This window comes from Panicum hallii, chromosome 5 (assembly GCF_002211085.1).
Source record: "Panicum hallii strain FIL2 chromosome 5, PHallii_v3.1, whole genome shotgun sequence".
NCBI lineage: Eukaryota > Viridiplantae > Streptophyta > Magnoliopsida > Poales > Poaceae > Panicum > Panicum hallii.
Genome location: NC_038046.1, coordinates 45,052,747 through 45,069,449, shown reverse-complemented (window position 1 = coordinate 45,069,449; position 16,703 = coordinate 45,052,747). Strand labels below are relative to the sequence as shown.

The 16,703-nt window shown below is 43.2% G+C and overlaps 2 protein-coding genes across 3 annotated transcripts; both read right to left on the bottom strand.

Annotated features, from left to right (window-relative positions):
- Window positions 1-1,093: 1,093 nt before the first annotated feature.
- LOC112894014 (sucrose-phosphatase 1) lies at window positions 1,094-5,938 on the bottom strand. 2 transcript variants are annotated; one of them, XM_025961569.1, is made up of 9 exons: window positions 5,686-5,937; window positions 4,865-4,933; window positions 4,471-4,770; window positions 4,272-4,373; window positions 3,974-4,168; window positions 3,594-3,881; window positions 3,179-3,365; window positions 1,562-1,608; window positions 1,094-1,452 (listed from the first exon to the last, which is right to left on the bottom strand). In XM_025961569.1, exons 2-9 carry the CDS (start codon window positions 4,922-4,924, stop codon window positions 1,360-1,362), a joined length of 1,272 nt encoding a protein of 423 aa, XP_025817354.1. In that variant the 5' UTR covers window positions 4,925-4,933; window positions 5,686-5,937; the 3' UTR covers window positions 1,094-1,359. The 2 variants fall into 2 exon arrangements, with proteins under 2 accessions (XP_025817354.1, XP_025817355.1); XM_025961570.1 differs by lacking the exons at window positions 1,094-1,452; window positions 1,562-1,608 and adding an exon at window positions 1,663-2,001 and having other exon boundaries at window positions 5,686-5,938.
- Window positions 5,939-10,760: 4,822 nt separating this feature from the next.
- Window positions 10,761-16,258, bottom strand: LOC112894548 (cyclin-L1-1). The gene is made up of 8 exons (XM_025962296.1): window positions 15,747-16,258; window positions 14,678-14,759; window positions 14,446-14,586; window positions 14,072-14,238; window positions 11,897-12,158; window positions 11,462-11,807; window positions 11,329-11,370; window positions 10,761-11,231 (listed from the first exon to the last, which is right to left on the bottom strand). Exons 1-8 carry the CDS (start codon window positions 15,896-15,898, stop codon window positions 11,170-11,172), a joined length of 1,254 nt encoding a protein of 417 aa, XP_025818081.1. The 5' UTR covers window positions 15,899-16,258; the 3' UTR covers window positions 10,761-11,169.
- Window positions 16,259-16,703: the final 445 nt, after the last annotated feature.

Genomic DNA, 16,703 nt, shown 5'->3' with positions numbered 1-16,703 from the left:
GGAAGGAGCCAAACCTGATGATGCTGCTACTCACGGTGTCGGGGAAACCGCCGAAGATGCTGAAGACACCCACACCAACGCATGACCTGGCATTGACCTCTCCACACCTCCGCCGTCGCACGTTGGAGCTGCAGTAGCACAGGGAGAGAAACACCCACCTCTAGGGCGGATCGAAAAGGAAAGATCGACGAAGACGCCAACCTTGCCATCACCACTGAAGAGGGACCTTATTCTTCATGGAGCACCACCAAAGAAGGAAGCTTCGGATTCACCGACGCCATCATCGAATCCGCCGAGACCACCCCCTTCAGCGCCACTCCAGAGGACCAAAAGAACCGGCGGGGCCATCCACGTACCGCCATCGGAAAGCTAACCCTACTGTATAGCTAAAATACACAGGGGAGAACGGATCTACTGCAGATTCAATCGAACCAGGGGCGGATCTAAAGGGGGCTAGGGGGGCTCAAGCCCCCCTACCTCCTAAAGATCAATGGATACCCCTCTAAGACTCTCTCTATTTTTGGGACGAAAGAATGAAGAAGACGGGGAAGGAAGAAAAAGAGAAACGGAGAAAGAAGAAAAGAAGAGAGATGAGCCCCCTCTTTACTCCCTGACTGGATTCGCCACCGATCGAACCCCCTCCTCCTCCGACCTCCGACACCCCGAGGGCAGTAGAGGAGAGGACGACGACGAATCAGCGGAGGAGACGAGAATCGCCTCTTGCTTCGTCTCTCTACTGTAGCGCCTAAAAAGACCGGGAGAAGACTCTCCTTTTTTTTCTTCTATTGGATTGGGATGCAGTTAACTGGTTAACCGGTTTCGTTGGACTGGTCTTCTTTCTCAAGCCGGTCAAAAATTTTGGGATTGTGTGGGTTTGTTCCGTGTGTAAGTTGCCAATTTGTCATTTACTCTCGTGTTCATTCATGCATGCTACTGCTGCCATGTAGCAGCATCTTCTATTCTTCTCCAAGCAGCCTAGCACATATGAGCAAAGGTTCCTCCTTGTTGGCAAATGGCAACAGCACATCAAGTCCATTAGTATGAACAGTGATGACAATGTGATAACCGTGAGATTTTGGCTATACAATGTAGATTGCTAAATAGCGCTTCATTATTAATAAGATTAGTGTGTATATATATATACGAAAGAGGAATCACTTTGGCTTCTCATGGAAGTCATGAGATGGAGTAATTATCTTACATACCAAACAAGTAGGCACCAAATCCTCTCCCTGGACATCCTCCAGCGCGGTTTTGGGAAGAAGTTAATATAAACAGGAAAAGAAGAATTTTCTCAGATAAGCATGTATATTATTCTATCTTCAAGAAAACTCCATTCGCATGGGCGGGTAAATTGGTCTAAAGCTTAGATGCCTGCTCAACCCCTGAAGAGTAACCGTTCAGCCATGTCTTGTGGATGTGTGTTACCACAAAGCCCTCAGGGGATTCAGTCTGGCGCAAGAAAAATAATAGTCGTATGAGCTTCATATCTGTTACAAAATGTAAGAATGCGTTGTGTACAGAAGTAGTAAGGTATTTTAGTAAACCCAAGCCTGCAAACCTTGAGACTCAAGGCAAGACTTGACAGAGAGCAAACTCGTACATCGCCTGAAATTATGGAAGATTTTAATCAAAAGTAATTGACAAAAAAAGAGTATGAAATGGGTAATTGTGGGGTGCTTTTAAATTATAGACAAAAGAAAACAATATGTCCTACGTTGGATAGAATTAGAGAACAAGGCACACTTCTATTAACTGATTACTTATACATCACACAGCTGCATATACACATGAACCAAAAACATAAAAAATCATACAACATATGTAATGAAGTTATGGAGGTACAGATGGAGGCTGAGGTTGGAGCACAGTTTTGTTTAAGCCTAGCAAAACAATAGATTTCTTTCACATTCTCAGCTGACCCAGCAATCAAACTGGGCTACTGCATGCACCTTCTCGGCTCTTGCCATGGGAAGTTAGGAACAAATCCCTTGCCTTTGCCTATGACCCAAAGATCAAAATGAGCAGCAAATTAAACTGCTTTATAAATATTGCCTGTTTATTCCTGCTAATCTACCGATGTCTCTGTGAAGAAACACAGAATACTTCTGACTAGATGAAATAATGGTCATTTTACTTCTAACTTCCTTGTATGACACTGATTGTTTACCTCATCCCTAGTATAGATTGCATCACTGATGTGTAATCCCAGACCCATCTTGTCAGTGACAATGAGGAATTTCATAAATCATGTGGCATATTAGGAATTAATCTTCAATCAGTAAGAACCCAAACTATTAACTGGAAATTCTCTTTAAATAAGCTAGAGAACAATTAAAAGGCACCAAAATCATTATCATCATTTCTATAACACATGCATTTTAAACCAACGAACCATCCATGGCAGAAAATAACAATCGCTACAGTCAAATCCAATACCCTTTTCAGTAACCCTGTCATAACATATAACATGTTATCCACCCTATTCCAATAATATGAACCATCATGTAAACAAATATACCAAGGTTTCTTCTTGTACTTGTATGACCTATTTAACATTTGAAAGTGATAAAAGGAAATGACTAATGAATGCTTTGCAGGTAAGGCATTAAGAAAAGGATTTCCTCAATCTATAAACGTTTCCATCAGCTAAGATTTGTGTTTACCATATTCGAGAAAGAAACAGATTTGTGTTTACCTATTCCGTAAGGAATTATTTAGTGAATTAAAGATATATTATCTAGAACATACATATGAAAAACTCAATGAACTATAACCTCTGCCTGCATAGTAGAAGCTAAAATCATACAACAGTCTGCACTTTGTATTTTATTTGTACCATTCCCCATCCGGATGAGCTAGCTAGTACTTATAAAAAACATATAAGGATATGACTAGCAAATGAAAAACAAAAAAGTCTGACAATGGAATGTATTATTAGTTTGTTACAAAGTTCTATATGATTATGTTATCATTTTCATAAACTATTATGCCATTTACAACTTTACATATTGGGTAAGAGGTTCTCTTGTGAAATGGTCGCAATCTACAAGTGACAAAGAAAACCCATGATTGAGCAGAGACGAAAGTTGAGGGGCATAATTACAACTTGAAAAAACTGTATGCAATGTCAGAAGAAGCTAATTTGGTTGTTCATTTAATTTTTATGAAGACTCACCTTCTGATTCCCACAAGTCAAATCTCACCAACCAGCTATCTGAACCAGTCTGTGTGATAAAAAGTCTGTCCACCCATGCTCGGTACTTTTTCCCTTGTTTGTCACCATAACATGATCCCAATGCATCAATGGATCCATGGAGAGAGCGCTCAAGACCAGCAGGATGGATGATGACTCCATTTGAATGCTAACATACACGATAAATAAGGAATTAATTTTACAAGATCAATGAAGCAATTGTGAGGCATCACCATATGCATTTTCAGACACGTATTTATGGAAAGTTTTAAGAATAATATACATGCAAGGTGAAGTATCATGCTTTAACATACTTGAGCTAAATCATATACATGCCACTGAGAGGATAGAGCTAGAGTTAATAAAAGAAAATCAAACAGGGAAGCTATGTACTTACAGTGATATTTTTGAAGTATTGTATGACTGAGTCAGACTTCGGAACCTCAGCCCTGCGCCATTTCTCATAGAGAACATAGAACTTCACTACAGCATCTGTAGGTTTGAAGGAGGCCTCCTTCGCATAAGGGAAGTCCACATCTCTAGGAGAAACATTAGGTCCTAGCTTGAAGTGCCCAATAGCTTGTATAATACCAGCTGCACATCTCTCACTTGCATGAATTATCTTAGGATTATCCTTCGCATTTTCTTGGTACCACTGAAGCAATTCCTCTTGGGCATTGCTGACCTGAACATTTGAAAAGTTTTGGAGTTTCAGAACACTTATTCATTCAGGCATGAACTTTTTTATATAATTAATGCAAAATATTCTATACTGACCATAACACCATGTACACCAGGGATACTGAATAATTCTGCATCATTACCAGAGTCGCCACAGACAAGAGTATTGTTTGGTGGCTTTCCACATGAGCTTAGCTTCTTAAGCAAATATGCAAGTGCCTGCCCCTTTCCAGCCCCTTGAGGTAATATGTCAAGGTCCTGGCCACCACTGTATATTATTTTCGCATCTAGCTGTTTACAAGAAACAATGCAGTCAATCATAATGTGGACTCAGCATACACAGAAGAGATGTGCCAAAACAGAAACACGATGACATTTGTGCATGGTGCCTCACCCCACGTTTCTCCAACTTCTCGGCAACAGATTTGATCACTTCCTGAGCACTCTTCTTGTCAACCAAAAAGCTGACCTTGTGTGGACGCTGTTCTGTCTCTGGCTGTATCCATGCAGATGTACAATAACAAGGCATTATTAGTCCACAGCCAAAAAGATAAAGAGTTAAAGAGAGCAATAATGCATGCCGCAGAACATGCCTGAAGCTTCAGCTCAGAGAAGCTTGCGGTTTCCTGAACAACAATATTTCTGTCCCACTTATTATTCAGATATTCTTCCCAGCCATCATCAGGAACCATTGCCTCGCCATATGTTATCTCAGTGCCCACAGACATGATAGTGATGTCTGGGGTCAGCATAGGCTTCTCTTTCCTCAATTCCTTATAGAGAGTAGGCGATCGTCCAGTTGAAAAGACAAGTAAAGAATCCTGACAGTAAGTGGACTCCCACAGGGCAGCAAACCTAAGCAAGGACAAGTTCTCCTCATCATGGTGATCAACCTGCAAGTTTTAGCAGTCCCAAAAGAATCAACATCAACAACACATACAGATAGCTCAGGGTGAATCAAGCATATGAGCTGAAAGACATACATACCATTGTATGGTCAAGATCTGAAACAATCATAAGACGCGCAGAACCATTGAGTTTATCCATTTTAGTAACCTGCAAAGAACATGGTTATGAACTTGAGAGGAATTAAGCTTCCAGGTCATGATTTTTTGAGACAGTAAAACAGTAACTGATAATTCTATTGTCGAAGTAGAAATTGACGGTGTTCCTAGAGGGCATGTGGATACAAATGTGGCTTTTGGCTTCTCATGATCTTAACACCTTCACTGAATGTCAAGGTGGCAAATTTCATTGAGAAACTTGTAAATATTGCACTTAACTTCATCCAGGAATTTACTAGAAAGATCATACTTCTGAGACAGTAAAATACAGAGCCCTTGGGTCCAGTTTTATAAGAATTTTTCTTATCCTAACAAAACAAGACGTATGTGAATTAAAGCAATGTTATTTCGTGGTACAGCAAAGGAGGTGAGAATTGTCTTCCTAAAACAGCATTATTCAAATCCATAGGCCTGAGGCATCCAATCAATCAGAAAGCAAGGAAGATAAATAAGAAAAATTACAAACTAGTCGCGATGAACTCCGAATTTCCTGGCAGCACTAACTGCAATCATTGATCTTGGGCGCACGGCACTGGGCGTCCAAATAGCGCGGCAAAGGGCAGCAGGAGCGGGCATAATGCGTACTAGATGATTCAGCGGGAGCCCGCAAAATCTTTTTTTTTGGGGGGGGGGGGTGGGGAGCAAACTTGATTCCACGATTAGGGAGTACTACTCCACAGCAACGGGAACGAAAAGACATGAAACGAACGGAGGGGCGATTCCATCCGAGCAGGGATCCCTTACCGACGAGAGAAGAGATCGATCCGAAGCCGGGCGGATCCGGACGGGGAGGCGGGACGGGGAGCGAGGGCGATGGCGGGGAATGGAGATGGGGAGTGGTGTGGGGTGGGATGTGTTGCGATCCCAGTTCCGTTGGCGCTTGTTTCGGGGCTCCTCTCCGCTCGGTTCCTGGGTTGCGGTTGGGAGTCGGGAGAGGGATGGAGGGTGGTGAGAGAGAGTCGCGGCGGTGCCACACGTCCATCCGCTATCGGCATGGCACATCGGTTTATGCTTGCCCGAGATTCGATGCCACGCTAAAGTAGACGCGCCTTTGGCGCACCAGCGGCAGCACCAGTGAAATAAAATAATACTATTATGAGTTATTTTAGTTGAGGATTATAGCATAGTAAGATTAAAAATCGATAACTAATGTAAATATTTTAATTTTATTGTATATATACATGCTTGTATTTGTTAACTGTTTAGATTTATTGGTATTTAAATGGATTTATTTATCAAATACGATGAACTATACAGTGAAGAAGTTAATGGAAACCCTGCTGCAGGTTGTCTATAAATGTTGATTCGTGGAAGAAGCTACTTTTATTTTGGTTCAAGAGTACGTGATAATATCAATAACAATAACAACAACTTAGCCTTTTGTCCCAAGCAAGTTGGGGTAGACTAGAAATGAAACCCACAGAAAACAAGAATAAGAAACACAAAAGGGCACAAGACAAAGGAAGAGTTAGAGGTTAAACAAAAAGTAACAAAGGTCACGGTTCAGGTACGTTATTTGGTAATCTTCAAACGCTCATATCCATAACTAATTTCTTAGCGATATTCCACTCCTTAAAGTCTCTCTTAACCGTCTCGTCCCAAGTTAGTCTAGGTCTACCTCTACCTCTCTTTACATTATCGCCCCGCTTTAAAACTCCACTACGCACCGGCGCCTCAGGAGGTCTCCGTTGTACATGTCCAAACCATCTCAACCGATATTGAATCAACTTCTCCTCGATAGGTGCCACCCCGACCCTACCTCGAATCTCTTCGTTCCGGACTCTATCTCTTCTTGTATGCCCGCAGAACCAACGCAGCATACGCATCTCTGCTACACTCAGTTGCTGGATATGTCACCTTTTTGTAGACCAACATTCAGCACAGTATAGCATCGCCGGGCGAATTGCCATCCTATAGAACTTACCTTTTAGCCTCTGTGGCACCTTCTTGTCCCAGAGGACGCTAGAAGCCTACCGCCACTTCAACCAACCGGCTGAAATTATATGCTTAACATCTTCATCAATATCTCCATCTTTCTGAAGCATTGATCCTAGATACCGAAAAGTATCCTTCTTGGCCACCACTTGACCTTCGAGGCTAACGTCCCCATCCTCATGCCTAGTTGGGCTAAAGTCGCACATCATATACTCGGTCTTGGTCCTACTCAGTCTAAACCCACTCGACTCTAACGTGTGTCTCCACAGCTCTAACTTCATATTAACCCCTGCTCTACTCTCGTCAACTAGCACCACATCATCAGCAAAGAGCATACACCAAGGGATATCACCCTGTATGTCCCTTGTGACCTCATCCATCACCAAAGCAAATAGATAAGGGCTCAATGCTGACCCCTGATGTAGTCCTATTTTAATTGGAAAATCACTGGTATCGCCATCACATGTTCGAACACAAGTCATCGCATCCTTGTACATATCCTTGATGAGGGTAATATACTTAGTTAGGACTTTGTGTTTTTCCAAGGCTCACCACATGACGTCTCTCGGTACTTTGTCATATGCCTTCTCTAAGTCAATAAAGACCATGTGTAAGTCCTTCTTCTCCTCTCTATACCTCCCTATCAACTGTCGTACTAAGAAAATTGCCTCCATGGTCGACCTCCCAGGCATGAACCCAAACTGGTTTTGGGTCACCCTTGTCAATCTTCTTAGGCGATGCTCGATCACCCTCTCCCAAAGCTTCATCGTATGGCTCATCAGCTTAATCCCCCGGTAGTTAGTACAACTTTGAACATCTCCCTTGTTCTTGAAGATCGGTACTAATATACTTCTCCTCCATTCCTCCGGCATCTTGTTTGATCGGAAAATTAGGTTAAAAAGTTTAGTTAATCATACTACCGCCCTCTCGCCCGGGCATCTCCACACCTCAATGGGGATGCCATCAGGGCCCATCGCTTTACCTCCCTTCATCCTCTTCAAAGCCTCCCCGATCTCTGCCTCCTGAATCCTCCTCACAAAGCGTCTGTTGGTATCATCAAATGAGTCGCCTAACTCGAAGGTAGGACCCTCATTTTCCCCATTAAACAACTTGTCGAAGTATTCTCGCCATCTGTCCTTAATCTCCTCATCCTTCACCAGAAGTCGATCTGTCCCATCCTTGATGCATTTGATTTAGTTTATGTCCTTTATCTTTCTCTCGCGGGTCCTAGCGATCCTATAAATGTCCTTCTCTCCTTCCTTCGTACCTAGCCGTTGATAAAGGTCATCAAAAGCCTGACCTTTCGCTACACTTACAGCTCGTTTTGCAGACCTCTTCACTAATCTATAGCTCTCGATGTTGGTTGCGCTCTTGTCGAGGTGAAGGCGTTTGAAACACTCCTTCTTCTCCTTAATACCCCTTTGAACCTCATCATTCCACCACCAAGTTTCTTTCACTTCCTGCTTTCCTCCCCTACTCACACCAAACACTTCTGAGGCCACCTTCCGAACACATGTCGCTATCTTTAGCCACATATCATCTACATCTGCTCCTTCTTTCCAAGGCCCCTCGCCTAGCATCCTCTCCTTAAACGTTTGTGCCTCTTCCCCTCTAAGCTTCCACCACTTCGTTCTCGCAATCTTGGCACGTTTATCCTGGTGGGCACGTACCCGAAAACGAGAATCCGCCACCACAAGTTTGTGTTGGGGGACAACACACTCCCCAGGTATCAATCTAAGTAGGCACGTCTATCCTCTCTCCTAGAAAGGATAAAGTCGATTTGGCTCGAGTATTGTCCACTATGGAAGGTCACTAGATGGGACTCCCTCTTTCTAAAGAGGGTATTCGCTAACAGCAGATCATATGCCAACGCAAAATTCAAAATATCCTCCCCCCTCATTCCTACTACCATACCCGAAACCCCCGTGTACTCGCTCATATCCTACATTAGTCGCACCTACATGGCCATTGAGGTCTCCTCCTATGAAGAGCTTCTTATTGATAGGCACGGTACTAACTATGCTATCAAGATCTTCCCAAAACTGACTCTTAGAGCTCTCACTAAGACCTACCTGAGGGGCATAGGCACTGATCACATTCAGAACCAAATCTCCAATGACCAACCGCACTAGGATAATCCGGTCACCTTGCCTCCTAACATCTACAACTCCATCCTTAAGGCTCTTATCGATCAAGATGCCTACACCATTCCTACCCGAAGTTGTCCCCGTGTACCAAAGCTTGAAGCCAGAACCCTCTACCTCCTTCGCCTTCTGACCCTTCCATTTAGTCTCCTGCACGCATAGAATATTTACACGCCTCCTAATTACTACATCAACTAGTTCTCTTAACTTACCTGTTAGAGACCCTTGCTCATTTTTCACTACACCCGGGCGCAGATGTAGCGCGCCACAGAGGCTGCGACGATCCGACCCTTGCTTACTTATCATCGTACCCGGATCATGATACGATGCGCCCCCGAGGGGATGACGACCCGGCCCTTGCCCATTTAACACCACACCCAGGTTCCGATGTAGCGCGTTGCTAAGAGGGTTACGCCCCAACGAATTTCTTATGGGTTTCATTTTCATTAGAGTGGCTGATTTTTTTTTACGCTGGTTCGCCAAACCTAACACAACCCTCCACATTTTCTCATCGCGGGCTTGGGACCGGCAAAGGCAGTATATGACAATATCAATATTTTAAGAAAATAACTTTTAGTTGGGATGCAGGTATGCGCGCAATATTTTTCTAAAACCCACATAGCTTTACTCGCTTATTCATGTTCCATAATGTAATACAAATTAAATATTTTAATTTACCAATTGTTATAACGTAAAATTACTTTTTGAATTTTAGTGCTGTCGTGCCTTCTAACAATTTATTTTGTTATAAATTCAAGAATTAAATAGAGTCTCAGATTGTTGTGGGTTGGTTCTATAAAATATGGAGGTTCCTTTTTAAAGAATAACGTACCATAAGGTGAAGCATTGGTTGATTTTATGAAAAATAAGATTGCTTTTGTGAAGCAGTGAAGAAAAATGGAATGTGGATTCATTTCAGAGTAAATATGGTCTATTCTGTAAATTAACGAAGGAATGGGCGGTTTGCAGGTTTATTTCATAGAAATTTGAGGTTCCTTTTATGAAATAACTAAAGACGGATTGCAGTTGCGGGTTGATTTTAGAAAAAATTGAAGGGATTTTCGCAAAGAATACTGAGAGGGTCCTCGGACTGCGGTTTGATTTAAGTGAAGCTCTAGGAGTTTGTGGAAAAAAGATATGAACTACCTTAAACTGCGGGTTGATTTTCAGTAGAAGGATCTTTTTAAAAAAATCCGAGATTTGCATGATCTGAGCCGTCCGCACGGCCATTCCGACGGTCAGGTAAAGTAGGCGACGTGGCCTACTTTATTAGCCATCTTTTGATCGATGAATCGTAGTAAATGATGGGCCACCCCTCGAAAAAGGATCCGGTACGTGTCACCACTCCCCCCTTAAAAAATTGTTAACTGCTCTAAAATACTGTTACTATGTAAATTCCACGCAACAACGTATACTCTCTCAAACTATGAAGAGCTATATGTCATAACCTGTAGAGAAAATGTTAAGCACGAACTTTACAAAAAAATAACCACGCTTCAGTGACGGTGACACAAGGATCTGATTTGTCGTAGCCAGATCCAATCACCTCATTTTATGACTGTCATATGATAGAAGGTAGTATTAGGACAAATCACGTCATTTTACGACTATCATTGGACTTTTAAATTTGCGGTGGCTGGGTGCTGCTGCGTATCCGAGCTGATATACCCACCAATGTATTTCCAAGAAAAAAATCCGTTATGCATTATTATGGTTCATAATACGTTTGCCACTTCGGAGTTCGGATATAGCATCTCATAGAATTATTTGCAAACACAAGGACATACAGTTATATAGAGGTTATCTCTTTTCTAACATCCGTAAGCTATACGTGCATCAGAATTCACACAGGCAAAGCAGCGCGACAGTTTCCACACACCCGTTACATTGGCAGTTCAACGAGGTAATGCAGAGGTCCATGTACGCCGATTGTCCCTCAACTCCTTGGCTCAGTTTCTACAAATTCAAGTCCCCAGCAGCTATTTATTACCTTGCATGTTACAAAATCCAGGTGCAAAAATAATGGAGGCAAGGGAAAGCCATTGGCATGTGCAATGATGAGATGACACCCGCACTACACATTCTTCTCCTGCTTCGTTCTGGTGGTCTTCGTGCAGCGAATCTTTGTGGACCGGGATCCTCAGATTGATCAATGGTGCCTGTGCCGATCCTTTTCACGAGATGAGTGGGAACTGTAGTAGTCACCACGGTCTGAAAAAAGGTACACCAAAGTAAAATGAGAAACATAAATCATGAGTAAAAATAGTTCGGGGCCATCTATGGAGGCTGCTGTGCAAATATACCATACCTCGTGATGAGTGGCGCCTTGACCTCTCCTTGTCTGAATGTCCTGCATTAGATATACAGAAAATCAGCTGAGAAGGTCATAGGATGCTGCTTCAAACCGGATAGCTAGAAACCAGGTTGGTTTGCCGCCGTACCTGAACTTCTTTCCCTAGAACGTCGTCTCCTGTCCCTTTCACGATCCGAGTCACGGCCCCTGCTATCACGATCAGAATCCCTACCCCTGCCATCACGGTCCCGCCCCCTTGATCTCTCTCTTTCTCTTTCCCGACTCCGGTCAACACCCGACTCTGATTTCTCATTCTTCGACTTCGCCGCTGCATCTTGTTGTCCATTGAGTTCAGCAGTCAATGGCTTACCTTCATCGTCACTTTTTTCCTTGACCTTGTCTGGTGCAGCCTTTGTCACTGAATCCTTCTCCTGGCTAGAACTTGAGGGTATAGGGGTTCCCTTATCACTAGCAACAGCACTTGCAGGACTTTCCTGCAAATAAGTGACAGTAAATTCAGTACTCATTCTTAAAAAGGTAAACTCCACGAGTCCAATCTTTTTTAGTGGTATTATGGATTAACCTTTGAAACCTGCGGCTCTGGTGTCCTTCTAACAGTAAAGGAATCATTGTCTTTATATACTGGTATGTACTCTGACTTGGGGAGGCTGTAGAGGTAAGCAAGAACCCGGCAAACTTCTTGGATTCCAGCTTCATCAGCATCGAAGACAGTCCACCACGGAGGATCCTCAGGAAGGGCAATACCGCGTCTCCTAGCTGCAGCATACACAACTCCGCATGCTACTACTTCACTCTTGAATCGCACACATAGAGTTGTCCTCAAGCTGATGTACAAAATAAAAATATAGAATATTTTAATAAAAGTGCAAATCCAAATGAAAAAAGAAAGAAAATAGAAGAAGCCATCTGACAGGATGGACGATGCACAGGATCTAGTGTGAGACTTTATTATATTCAAAGTCCAAAAAGATTGTGAATGCCCCATTAGAAAAATGTGCCATGGGCAAAATGAATTGAAAATCCCTAAACAAGTTGCAATGGTGTAGTACAGAGTGTTGACCTTGGGACAAAGCTCTTGACGTTGTACTTTTTCTTTCTTTTTTGCGAACCTCGCTCTCAGAGCTCAATATTCTGAGATGTATAGTTGTTCAGTATATCCTATTGAAAAGGCCATCACTTGCTGGTTTGGGCTATCCATGTTTCCCCTATTTATCCCCTTTATCTTTTGCATATATAGTTATTCTCTTTTCGAACACGCAGAAGAGCTATATCTTTTCATTAAAGAAGAAGATGCATAGTTGCTTTTGTTTATGCATTTGTAATGCTCTCTTCTTTCTACTGCTTCCATCCCCCAAAAAGATAAAAAGTAAAGGGGTTGCCAACGCTCAGCACAGCAATCATCTACATGTAGAAAATCTATGCTAATATGGATTACAACAACTTGATGACAACAGTTCATTGTTTAAAAGGCATCGCCTAGTCATCCAGGCGCCCAAACTTTCTGGGCGTCCGGGTCGCCTAGCTCCGCGCGTGTAAGGCATCCGCCTTGCCCGATTAGGCGTCCGCCTAGTTGATTTAGGCATCCGAGCCTCGCCTAGGTGCCCCTGGCAGATGCCTAATTACATGAAAATCAGGGGGGCGCGGGGGAAGAAGCAGCGCGCGCGGGAGGAAATTGCTCTCGCGCGGAACCTTCCGCCTGCCGCACGGGAAGAAATTGGCGTGAGAGAAAAGGGCGGGAGGCAAGGAAGAGAGGGGGAGAGAGGAATTAGATTGGACCTGCCCTTCCCTGCCAGGCTAGAGCCGCCAGAGCTCCGCTCCTTCCCTGCCCAGCGAGATCAACGCCGGCGCATCCAGCCGCGCGGCGCACCAAATCCTCGCGAAGCGCAGGCGCACGGCACAGCCGGCGGCGCTCCACATCTCTGCTCGTCGCATCCCCTGCAGCAGCACAATTGGAGCCCAGCCGTCCACAAGATCGAGCACTACAGCTCCGCCCTGCCTCCCTGCTGGCCGCCAGCTTCAAATTGCCTTCCGGCAGGCCCTCAGGTCCCACCTCCCTTCCCGCTGGACTACTTAGAGACTAGTTTGTGGGTAATTTGAGAGATGAGACATTAGATATTTCAGATTGGCTATCTTGCTACCAGTAGTCTAGTACTCTAGTAGTAGTTGAGCACTACTTATTATGCTTATTATTTTCTGGATGCTTATGCTAAGTATTGGTAATATTAAGAACTAATTAGCTTCTGAATTTTAGTGATATTATATTTTTAAGATGTCTGTATGGCGTCGCCTAGGCGTCCGCCTTACTCGGCTAGGCGTCCGGAAGGGGTCGCTCGCCTCGCCTTACCGCCTTTTAAACATTGCAACAATTTAGTTCATAATAGGATAGAAATGCACTCCCACAAGTTATGGAACTGGAACTGCTGCTCACAAACTGAAGAGAGTTCCATAGAATAGTGACTTGACCAAAAACACACATTGCCGTATAAATTGTTTGTGTTTGAGGGGGAGGGGGTTTGGGCTAACAGGGAAGGAAATTGGTGAAAGAAGTTTCTCAATAAAAAATTACTCAAAATTCATGATCGGATTGCATAACAAAGTCAAAAACAACTAAAGCAAAACATGTAAAACTACTTCCTTTGTGTCCCCCCAGAAAATGAATAAGTAGATTGCATTGTCATCCATGAGTTCAAAAATAGTTATAATTACAGCAAAATTGACAATTTGGGATCAGAATTACCTATCGTTGGCAAGGTTCCATGCCTCTTGAGTCAGCTCAGGGGCTTCAAGTGTTACGAGGTAGTTCGATATGAACTTATGAGGGTGCTCGACATGGCAAATAAAACCCATCTCCTTCAACAGATGCCGTTCTGTCCTTATCAGGTCATGCCTCAGTTCTGAGTATTTCTGTAGCAGAGATTAGTGTCAACCAGTCAGTTAGGATAATTATCATTCTTCAAAAAGAAGTACACCAACAACATATTAGGATGCAGTCAATAAGAATGAGAAAAAAAACAGTGATTCTAACTTGATGCTATCTATATCAAGCCTAAAAGTGCAGGGAGGTTTCAAAAGAAAAGAAACTCAAATCATGTTGAGTTGAACAAAATATACCTTTGAAAACACATCTAAGTATTCAATTGGCAAGTTTTCTCTCCTACATTCCATTCTATGGAATACAAATATAATATGCTTTGATTTTCTAGGACTCTCCTCCAACTTCCCTGCCAGCCAAACACAGCTAGCAGCAACTCTCTGCGAGCACAAGCAGGTCTGTTAGTTCAACTAAGAAAAGACTGCAGAATAAAAATGGTTCAACAACAGGAACTGAGGGCAAAGATATTACCTTTGCACTAAATCGAACAAATGATTTCTTGCAGTAAAAGCGATGAAACAATACTTGTGCTGTGGCCATCACTGCTTGTGGTCTTAGGTTAGTCAAGGAATCCACAAAACAAATAAATTTTAAATACACAGAAAAACAAAATAGCATGAGGTCCACCTATGTTTACCGTACATTGCAAATATCTAAAACCTCCAACAGAATTATATATTCTTTATGAAAATAAAATTGTATATAATACTCAAACAGTGAGTAATGTTAGGAAATGTCATGCCAATGATTGTGATAGTCTCAAGTTGTCCGTAATGGAAACAAAGTATTGTACTTCAGTATGTCATTTATAGCAGACACTCATCTGTACTGCTTTCTGTAGTTCTAAATCAAATAGAAGATGGCAGCAGTCTTATATTCTCCATGATTCTTTTCTTATTTTATATTTTTATGGTTAACAAACAGGCATAATCTAGATGGCGACAACAAAAAGGCAGAGCAATAGTGTAGCAACACACTATTTACTACAGGTATGTATTCAGCCGAGTACGGTATTTCATTAACAAGGATAAATCATGAGACAAAATAGCAAATAGATGCGGCTCACCCTAACCTGATAAAATGTGAAAATTGCAGATTTGGTACCTAGCAATATCAAAGAGACTTCAGAACAAGCTAATTCTACAATTTATATGACATCAAAGCAGCAGAAAGAAATCCAGAGGCAACAAAATTGATCCAATCACAAGTTATCACTAACTATCCAGCTTAATTAAGCAAAGCTGCTAGAATCCTAAATGGAAACACCTCATTGATCAATAACACTATATAAGCCACAAATCTACCAGACAAACTAACCTAATCCAGAGCAAAATCAAGGGAATTATTTCTACAAGAAATCAAATGACCGATAAACCACACTTGAAAGAGCTGAATAAGTGATAGCCCATCCAACGGAAACAAATTACCAAACCCTAGAAAACCCTAGGATCCTCGAGGAAACCGCGAAGGCCCTAACGAGTGGATTTGGACATAGAGCGGAGGCCAGATTTGCAAGAGGGACCGTTTGCAAAAAGGATACAGCCTGAGGAGGATGCCGCTCTCCTGGATGAGGTCGCATCCGTAGACGCGGAGCGCGGTCTCGGTGGCCTCGTCGATCCCATCCTTCCGCGATGGCGAGTCCCGCAGCTGCTCGTCCGTCAGGTAGAAGGTGTCAATCGCCGTGTAGATCATCCTCTACACGCGCCGCCCCGCGGCCCTCCTCCCCCACGGTTGGCCCCGTGCCGCCTTCACCGGCCACCTCTGATCGGGCCGGAACCGCCCCCGCGCTCCGCCAGGGCGACGGCAGCTGCGGCGATGCGATGCGCGGCAGAGAGGGAGGAGAGGAGGCTGACGCGAGCCGGAGTGGCAAGGTGAGAGCACGAGGGCGGCGGCGGATGGTCGGAAGAAGGCGTGCGCCGGGCCGGGGAAGGGGATTGAAATTGAGTCAAGCTCGCTCGCGAGTCGCGGGGTGCTCGTGTTGTCACGGAGTGACGTCGTCTGGAGCATCCTTGGGCAATCTGGTCTGTCCGTTTCAAAACAACGTCCAGGATACGAGTGCGGCTATGGAGATCGCCTATCGCATGGGTACCCGTGAAGAAAGGATTCATATCGCACACCGCCGAGATTTGATAATCAGCGTGACACTGAGCTTTTATTTTAGTGTAAATGATTGAAAGAGTGTATAATATTTTCTAATCTGCTTCTCGAGTGTTATCTTTATTGGTTTGCTCGGTGTTTAGTGTTCTCGTTTCCAACGGAATAACCGGTAATTATTGACTTGGTGGTTACTACTAGTTAGTCTATAACGTAAAGTTAAGTTATTAAAATGTTATTTATTATTTATTGAGCAAGTTAGCTTTATTGCTAAAAATGCTTAATAAGCTCTTTAAAGCGTCTTCCACATAGTTAGTTTGTTATGTATTCCATCCGTCCATATTTGATACGTGCCTAACGAAAAAATAATTTTATAATTAATCGGTGAACCAGCTGCGTAATT